Source organism: Seriola lalandi, unplaced genomic scaffold (genome assembly GCF_002814215.2).
Source record: "Seriola lalandi dorsalis isolate HSWRI2012SDOR001 ecotype SW California unplaced genomic scaffold, Sedor1 jcf7180002053976, whole genome shotgun sequence".
Lineage (NCBI taxonomy): Eukaryota > Metazoa > Chordata > Actinopteri > Carangiformes > Carangidae > Seriola > Seriola lalandi.
Genome location: NW_019524529.1, coordinates 225,705 through 234,949, shown reverse-complemented (window position 1 = coordinate 234,949; position 9,245 = coordinate 225,705). Strand labels below are relative to the sequence as shown.

Here is a 9,245-nt window from a genome sequence, read left to right as displayed (position 1 = left end):
GGGGGGGGGGGGTGGCTTTGTACAGAGAATAAGAACTTTATTCTTTAAAAATACTTCAAACCCTATGATTTATATTGGATATAAAAGGAGAATCTGTTTTTAGTTTTTATAGCTATCTCTAAAATATTTTCCCTCAGAAGAAGCATTTCTTGTAATTGCAGCATTGAAAAAAAAAAACAAAAAAAAAAACAGTTTTGAATAAACAACAGATGGGTGACTATTAGGGAACTATGTAGTTTTGGATGGGATATTACCATTATAGTGCATTATGGAAGCTATGGCAATATATTATATGGACTTTTTTTTATTAATCTAAGCAAGCATGCACAAAAAACATCAGAATATTTTAGCAAAGTGGTGTAATTACAGCACTATGGTTAGCACCTTAGATAATTTACTTAGCACCATGCATTAGAGAGAGGGTGGGGTTAAAGATAGGGGTTTTATTTCGATTCCTGGACCCACTCTTCTCTCTCCTGTGGCTCAGTCTCCTCTAAGGATTGCCTGTATCTATAGTCTGTCTTGTGTAAGTCAGTTAGAAGGAGAGACTCCTGGCCCCATGTGATGCTGAGTATATAATAACATCTACCCTCCTATTTTTTTTTTTTTTTTTTTAATATTTACGTAAGGAAATTATAAGCCTGATTTCACCCTCCACAGTTGCAGAGAAATTAATAAAACACTATTGAGAACTAGAGCTCCATGCTCTTGGACATATTTTTCCTCTGACCTTTAATCTCCACAACCACATATAATCTCCCTAATCATCAGTGGCATCCGGTTCAATAGTGTATGAATTAATTAGTATAGCAATTAATATTTAATGCACTGACTCTCTCCTTGTGGATGGTTTGTGTGCATTAGCTTGTGGCTTCAGATGTAACTTACTGCGAGCTGAGTGGATGCCACTGGTTTCTCCACATTTGGAAGGGAAACTGAAATCTCCCATTTGGAGCATTAGTGAATACAGATGTGATTTCTGCTCAATTTAAGCAAATGAGCCTGCCTCTGGAAAAACAAATTCACACGGGCAAGATTCACAAGGAGATGAGTACCAAAGGCAAATAAAATGGCACCCCTGAAAAATCCTTCCATATAAAGTTTAAAATATCAAATTATCTTCTTATTTTCTATTGCACTTGAAGATTATTTCTTTACATAAGATATACATGTATAAAAGTTAATAATAAGCATACTTATATATGTACATTTAACTGATCCCAATTACTTTAATTCTTCTCTTCTGACAGAATTGAATTCCTGGTATTTCCAAAAAAGTACACACAGTATACAGACTGTATACAGTTACAAAAATAAGTTACTATAATGTCCGCTGATTGACTTGGCCTTGGTCTCCCTTCACTCAGCAATGTTCCAGAGAGATTGTGTGGCATAGAGCCTTTTTTTTCCTCCAAGCAGGCGTACATGTGGAGATCCTTCTTGAAGAGCTTCAAGAAGCTTTTTGCCATATTGAGAAGCTATTAGTGCAAGAACTCCCCTGCTCCTCCTCAGCTCTTCTTGGTCCCCCCCAGCTTTCCGTGCTTCCTCCCTCTGTGTCTGCAGTCCAATGGGAGTTTGGCAGAGTGAAGCAGGATCTGTTTGGGGGAGGGAGGCTTGTTCTCTCTTGGGCAGTTTGGATTTGAGGAGACAGCTCCGATCTCCACGTCTGCATGAAGGTGTAATTCCAGGGGTGATGATCCATCCCTCCATGCTCAGAGAACTTACACTGCAGCCCTCACAGGAAGCACACAGGACCTACTTCTAGGTGGTAATGTGAGCCAGGAGTCGTGTTCGGGAGATTGTAGATGTCAACCACAGGGAGCAGGGTGGGGTCCAGGGAGTGGAACACAAAATGGGTCTGGTGCCAGCGACCATCTTTTATCTGAAACCCAGATAGACAATGCATTCATTAGTCTAAGGCAATATCATAATCTAGTTTCGTATGTTATGAAAGTCTGAGAGTCAATAATGATACAAACTAAAAGCCAACCAGATTTTGATGACAGAATCTTATTCCTACCCAGCAGGAGTCTTCTATGACTTCTGGCTCAAGGTCTCCTCCCACCTCAAACACCTCCCCAGTCCACGCCTTGAATCTCACAGACCCTTGGGCAGCCGGCTGATCCTCAGCTGACCTCCACACCGAGATGTTCAGGCAGTGGATGATGATGTGCTGCACAGCCTCTGAGCTCAGCAGCTGCAGGAAGTTCATCTGGACACGACCGACACTGATTGTTGGCTGCTCAAACAGGCAGAGGAGACACTGGTTAACAAGTCTATTATGTGCTTGTGTGTATAATATTTACCTTGCAGGCTTTCTAACATCATTTGGGTTGTTGTGTTTTAAATACCTTGGATACTGTTATTGGTTTCAGACAAGTCTGTCCACCTCCAGTAAAGTTGCAGGAGACTTCTACTGTATCTGATGAACAGCCCAGGTTCGGGTCAATCCAATAAGTGCCTGAAAGATGCAAACACATTTGGGATAATTTGTATATCTAAACATAAAATGACTCTCCATCTTGTCTCCAACACAACACTCACACACCCTCACCATCGTTTAACCTCTGTTCACAGCTGTGCAGGTCCCTGCAGATGCGGGCTGGGTTGTCCCGAGTGCCCAGTGGGTTCTTCAGGCTCTGGATCAGGTTACTGAGGTAGTGGAGGGTCTTAAAGATCTCTGCGCCCTGGTCCAACATCGGCAGGTCCATCACTGGCCTATTCTGGAGGACGGACAAGAAAAAAGTCTGTACAGTTTTCAACAGATTAGAAGATGGAAGAATACAGAGAAATATTGACATCATATTCCACTAACCTCAGTCCTGAGGGAGGTGTGTGACTCCACAAACATGAGACCGTCTTCTTTCTGCAGCAAAATAACAAAATATTATAATCTTAAATTATATCATCAGTGCCATTTTACATTTCTGGATAACACAATATAGTATATTTTGACTACTGCTTATTGAATATAATGAAATCAGCAAAAATGACATGTCTTACAAATGATAGCGGGACACCCGGGGGACCCTAGAGGGCAAAAAAAGAATTATTCAGAAAATTAATCATGTAACTCAAAGATGACATTGTGTGTGTTTGACATTTGTTTAAACTCATAAAGGTGGAAAACCTACTGGAAGTCCAGGGGGTCCACGAGGTCCAGGAGATCCCTAATAAAAAAGAAAAACATACATGCTGGATGAGCTTATATATTGTCAATCAAGTGCCCACAGTAAAGTACAAATGATTTGTAACAACAGAAAAAGATAATGCTATGCAAACATACCCTTGGTCCTTGCAATCCCTGCAAGGAGAAAAAAAAAAACATATTTTCAGCCAGGATATAGTCATTAAATATTCTTTCCACACAGTAGACAGTGTAAACAAAGTATATAAAACTGAAAAGCACAGATGTGGCAAGAGGTCAAGAAGACTCACAGTCTCTCCGCGATTACCCTTCTCTCCTCTAGGACCCTGTAAAGAGATGTGCACAATGAGTAATCTGAAGAGCAACAGCAGAGAGAAATGTCAAAACTTATGTTTATCTGTATAATACATACTGCGCTTCCATTGGGACCAATAATTCCCATAGGGCCAACTACTCCTCCTCTGCCCTGATGGAGAGAACAAGAGAAAAAGTATGAAACAGGGGTCTAAGTGCATTTCATCAATGTTTTTTCGATCACTAGTCTACTTACCATTGTGCCCTGCGGCCCCTTTGGTCCCCGTATGCCCTTTGGCCCAAAGTCACCTGGAGGCCCCTGAAATAAATATTTATACACACTTATCACACACCTGTTTAGAACTTTAATACCTCATGCCAGTTTTGTCTTTCTACACACTAACTCCTATCTCTAACTATATCTACAGCTCATTATGGAACATCTGACAGCACTAACTGTTTCCATGTTGAAGACAATGTTTCCAGCTGTCCTAACAAACATTGGCTTGGTTCTGTGACGTGATTTCAATTGAAGACAATAGGTCTTCATGGTCACACAACCCAAGACACAGATGCAGGATGGATGCATGTGTCACATTATGACTATGTAAATCAAACTATAAAACCATTCTTAAAACTGGTGATTGTGGGGATTATAAGGAACAGATCGTGGGCAGGATGTGAGGAGAGATTTTGTTGGCTTGCTTCAAAGAGTGCTATTTGTAAATGGGATCTGGTGATGGGAGAGAAAAGCCTGTAATTTGGAAGGACTTGAGGACATTGTGCTGAAGCTGTCACATAGAGTAACTATCAATGTTTCCTCACTGGATAGTTATAGATAAGCTAATGTTAGTTTCTTTGATGTATGCGATATGTAGTTGACACAGACTTAACACATAGAATAGACACATGTGGAAACGTGTAATGTCACTGTCACTGATAAGCTCAGCTTAGCCAGGGACAGGTGTTGCAATGTATAGACTACACCTAAATCCCAAAACAAGTCATATTTGTTCTCTACTTAGAGACTAATCCACTATTTGGTAAGACTAAAGGTGGAAGTGGTAAAGCAACTGTTTAGAAATGAAATAACTGTTCCTGAGTTTAGTTATGCCCCAAACTGACAGCTGAAAGGTTTTTGTTGTATGTTTTTGTATCTGTCTACACGGTATATGTTTAACTGTTTACCCATGTGTGCACTCTTTCCTATCATCAATGTGTTTGTGAGTATGTGTGATTTACAGTGAGTGGACCATACTAATCACATTTGTGTGACCACAGTGAATGAGCTGATTTCTACTTCTTTAATGGTGAACAGGAAGGTGTTTCATGATACATATGAGCATTATATTTTAACAGTGACATGTATGTTTGGTTTTTGTTTTCGTGCACACACATTGTGGAAGATGTGCTGCTGTTTGGTGCTGAACATACCCTTGGTCCAAAAACTCCCAGAATTCCTGGAAAACCTGGTTCCCCTGTATCACCCTAGACAAGGATGTAGTCAAGAATCAAAACCACATAATTTTCAAAAAGAAACTTACATAATGTCATGAAATCTCGTCTTTCAAGATCGCATAGGTAAATCATCGCCTGGATTATATATGTTTAAGTGTGAGTATGCGTGGCTGCTCACAGGTTGTCCTTTAGGTCCTTGGTCTCCCTGCGGCCCTGGCAGCCCCATTCCACCTCTAAAGCCTCTTTTCCCTAGAGGTCCATTCTGGCCTCGAAGACCCTGCTCACCCTGGATGGACGAATAAATGATCAAATGACTGAGTGAGGATCGCTCAAGGGCAGTTAAGTAAATATCTCTGCATTCATCGGATAATTAAAGCAGTCACAGTAATACATCACTCGCCTGGCAAGAAATTATATCTAAACTTAAAACTATTCTACTTTTTATATATCGTTAACCAGAATGTGCCATACAGCGTTCTACAATTACCTTTGGTCCAATGCCACCCTGATCTCCTGGGAGTCCTGGAACACCAGTTTTACCACGTGAGCCAGCTTTGCCAGGAAGACCAGCCTCCCCATCATCACCATGCTCTCCCTGGAGACATATTGAGAAAATAAGATGACAATGTCTGTTCATCACTTTGGTCCAGAGGACAGTATCCCAACATCTGCCATGAAATATCTTTAATACATTCCTGCTCTCCACAGGATGAGACCTTTTCACTTCAGACGCTCTTTAATGAACAACTGATTATTAAGATTTCTGTGTTTGTCTCACCGGCATGCCTTTAAAGCCATCCTTCCCTGGGACTCCATCCACTCCGGGCACACCCTCCTGCCCCTCTCGACCCACCACACCTCTGGGACCGGAAAGACCACCCCCTCCCTGAGGAGAAGAGAGGACTTATCAGAAATCTACATCGAGCCTCGACAGTGTATGTTCGTCTTTTTCATCTGTCTTTACTCAAGTAAATTTGCACAGAGAATTTTCCCCTGTCTGGGTTAATCTATATATGCGTCATTTCCAAGTATCTTTGTCATGGCTGAGAATTATAAAACATCTGCCTTTTGTATTGTAATACTGTAAGTCATTGAAGCAGGTGTAGATATCTGGAGAACTGTGACTTACCTCTGTTCCTCTGGTTCCTTTTTGTCCAGTCTGACCCTTTTTGCCTTTCTGACCCTTAATGAAGACAGAAAATAGGTTAGAGGTAAAATTGATTATTATTGTCCAGTATCGTTGGTTGTCAGTGCCAATAACCACCAGTAACACTTTAACAGGTGCAGAAATCTCTGGCTTTAAAAACCCACTTGCATGCTATTCAGTGAAGAAAGAAAATACTAGAAAATTACCATCATAGCATTTACAGCAGTTCTCAAGCCACAAATAACAAATGACACCACAGTGCTTCTGTTATCACATTACATCCAGAATTAATGACCTCGTCACTAGTTGGATGTTTCTCTTGGCTCTTTGCAGTATTGGCTAACTTTGTCACTTTGCCAGAAACCTGCTAGTCAAGTGATCATCTTTTCCCTGGGTTAATTACTCAGTACACATTCAACTTACTCAGCCCTCATGAAAGGCTGAACAGTAGAAACAGCTGAGGGTTTGGACTGAAGCTAATGCAAAACAGATGATAAACAGGCCTGCATATCGAACTATGACTCTTCAAACATTCACAGAAGCACAATCACAAAACGTTTTTTATTTTGACTTCCTTACTTGATCTCCTTTGGCCCCTTTGTGTCCTTGTTGCCCGCGAGGTCCAGGATGTCCCTGAAATTAACAGTGATGTTAATGACAGCAAATAAAGACAACCTGTCTGAGCACGCCTGCTGGTTGTTTTTGTCGACTTAAGGACAGAACTGTGTATGGAAATCACAAATTCTGACACTCACAGGTTGTCCAGGAGCTCCAGGTCTGCCTCTCTCTCCATCCACACCAATTTGACCCTGAGAAAGAGTAACAGAATGTTGACTAGACTTCATAAACCCAAATACAAATTTTAATATTATCTGGAGTGATGTGACTTACTTTGTACCCCGGATCTCCTGATTCCCCTCTCTCTCCTCTGTCACCTGGAGGACCCTGATGAAACAAGAAATATATCAGTGAACTGCAAATTATTTGATTTCTCCAAAAATATACCAGGCAAACAGCAGAAGGAGAGAGAAAAGTAAGTCGGGTGTGACTTACTATGTCACCTGGAGGACCAGGAGGACCCTCTACTTTCCCATCATCCCCCTGCTCGCCCTGCGGATGAAGATCAAAAGAATGGAAAATTTAGATGTTTTATATAAGACACACATCCCTGATGTGTCAATACACTGTTTATTCCTGTTGGAACATCTCCTAAATTGTTACATATGCTTTCTTTTAGATGGCTGATTATGATGTGTTATATATCAAAAACTCACAATCTCCCCTTGTGTGTAAAATAGGTTGACTCTGCATTTGTGTAAAATAATAGCTGTGACGTAATCACAGCAAGATTGTTGTTGTTGTCACTAAGGTATTGAGTAAACCAAAACAAGGTTGATCAGTATAAGCTGTCTACAGAGAAAGGTGCATTTTGGGATGCTTTTTTCATAAACATTTGCTGTTTCTGATCCACGTTCAGCTGGTTTGTGCTAAATCCAAACTGTATGAAGGGAGAGTCTCTGGCTTCTGCTAGAACAGACTTAGGATCTGACTTAAGGAAGAATAAGGAAGAATAATAAGAGAGCAGTATTACACATAAAGTGAATGAGGTGTACCTTTTCACCTTTTGGTCCTGGAGACCCCATGGGGCCCTGTGGTCCCTGATGGCCCTGCAAGAAATCGTTATGTGAAATGACTACAGCAAATGCAAATAGCCACAATAAGCTTGTTTAATGTTTAAAGTCCACACTTACTTATGATAAGGTCATCTTACCTCATAACCTGCAAGACCAGGTTCTCCCTGTTGACCCATTCGACCAGGAGCTCCCTAAAGAGAGCAAGTGTCTTCAGTCACACTATGTTTAATTTGAAACATTATATGGTGTTTTAACTTATCATGTGAAGTGCTTGTGATTTCAAAAGTGATTGATAAATATCTATATCATTACTGTTCCACTTTACCACGTGTCCAATAGTTCCTCTGGACCCCTTCGGCCCAACAAAACCCGGTGGTCCTGTCTTCCCCACTGGTCCAGTCTCCCCAAGGTGACCTTGATGACCTTTAGCACCCTAGATAAACGCACAGGATAAATTACAGAATAGTTGCATTTCTGTGTCAGTGTGTGTGAATATTTCTGGATATGGACCGAATAAACTTTCATCAGACATGATTTGACATTAATACCTTTGACCCTGGTTTGCCTCTTTCCCCAATTTTGCCAGGTTTCCCCTCTGGACCCTTCAGAAAGAAAACAAAAGAAACAGCAGAAGGAGAAATTTGAGAATCTCTGGAAGTCAGTCAGTATGTGTGTGGGTGTGTGTGTGTGTGTGGATTTTAGCAGAAAGACAGGCGACTTACTCTGACGCCATTGAGTCCAGGACTTCCAGGTGGGCCCTCCTTTCCCTTTAGTCCAATTTCACCTTTTTCTCCTTTGTCGCCCTCCTGACCCATGTCACCCTTTTCACCCTGAGAAAATACACATAAAACATGACTTTTTAATAGTCTATACCTAAAAGATCTAAAAAGAAGGTTAATGTTTTTTGTTGTCTGTATATCCTAATAATACCTCATTAAGGATATTTTGAAAAGACATCTCACCTTGGTTCCATCAGGACCAGCTGGACCAGCTTCTCCCTCTAGGCCTGGCTCTCCCTGTACACAGACAAACATTCATATATACACAAGTTAACAAAATGAACAGCTCCACATGTTAAGAATGCTTAATACTTAATAGTTTAATGCTGGTAAACGTACCCGTTGTCCTATCAGCCCCTGCTCTCCGATGTTCCCAGCAGCTCCAATGGCTCCCTGACAAACACAGACAGATATTCAACTTTGATGTCAAATTATATCTTGCAAAAAAAAAAAAAGAAAAAAGAAAAATCTATACAGATAAAAGCTGCAGCAATATCTAGTCTCACCTTCTCCCCGGGCTCGCCTGGCAGTCCTGGTTCCCCCACCTTGCCTGGAGGACCCTTATTAATAAGTAGAAATTGGAGAAAGGAAAATGTTGAATGATTTTGGACAACATTTAAGGGCTAATGACTCTTTGGCATTAGATATGAACAATATGTCAGGGGTTAGTTCCATTACGTACTGACATGAGACTGGAGACAGAGAAAGAGGACACCTTTGTAATGTGGGTTAATTAGTTTAATTGGACAGATTACTTCAATCAGAGAGCATTATTCACTGGGGTA

At 40.9% G+C, this 9,245-nt stretch overlaps 1 protein-coding gene across 1 annotated transcript in view; it reads right to left on the bottom strand.

Moving 5' to 3' along the window:
- Positions 1-1,475: 1,475 nt before the first annotated feature.
- The window catches only part of col27a1a (collagen, type XXVII, alpha 1a), a 67,315-nt gene continuing 59,545 nt past the window's right edge, over positions 1,476-9,245 (bottom strand). The window contains exons 34-61 of the mRNA XM_023402670.2: positions 8,967-9,020; positions 8,800-8,853; positions 8,644-8,697; positions 8,404-8,511; positions 8,230-8,283; positions 8,007-8,114; positions 7,819-7,872; positions 7,661-7,714; positions 7,101-7,157; positions 6,939-6,992; positions 6,803-6,856; positions 6,627-6,680; positions 6,030-6,083; positions 5,679-5,786; positions 5,388-5,495; positions 5,079-5,186; positions 4,877-4,930; positions 3,699-3,761; positions 3,561-3,614; positions 3,439-3,474; positions 3,287-3,304; positions 3,135-3,170; positions 3,004-3,030; positions 2,816-2,866; positions 2,555-2,723; positions 2,352-2,461; positions 2,021-2,239; positions 1,476-1,882 (exon numbers count right to left, since the gene is read on the bottom strand). Of these exons, the coding sequence (XP_023258438.1) occupies positions 1,736-1,882; positions 2,021-2,239; positions 2,352-2,461; positions 2,555-2,723; positions 2,816-2,866; positions 3,004-3,030; positions 3,135-3,170; positions 3,287-3,304; positions 3,439-3,474; positions 3,561-3,614; positions 3,699-3,761; positions 4,877-4,930; positions 5,079-5,186; positions 5,388-5,495; positions 5,679-5,786; positions 6,030-6,083; positions 6,627-6,680; positions 6,803-6,856; positions 6,939-6,992; positions 7,101-7,157; positions 7,661-7,714; positions 7,819-7,872; positions 8,007-8,114; positions 8,230-8,283; positions 8,404-8,511; positions 8,644-8,697; positions 8,800-8,853; positions 8,967-9,020 (2,121 nt within the window). The 3' untranslated portion in view covers positions 1,476-1,735. The remainder of the gene's footprint in view (positions 1,883-2,020; positions 2,240-2,351; positions 2,462-2,554; positions 2,724-2,815; positions 2,867-3,003; positions 3,031-3,134; positions 3,171-3,286; positions 3,305-3,438; positions 3,475-3,560; positions 3,615-3,698; positions 3,762-4,876; positions 4,931-5,078; positions 5,187-5,387; positions 5,496-5,678; positions 5,787-6,029; positions 6,084-6,626; positions 6,681-6,802; positions 6,857-6,938; positions 6,993-7,100; positions 7,158-7,660; positions 7,715-7,818; positions 7,873-8,006; positions 8,115-8,229; positions 8,284-8,403; positions 8,512-8,643; positions 8,698-8,799; positions 8,854-8,966; positions 9,021-9,245) is intronic.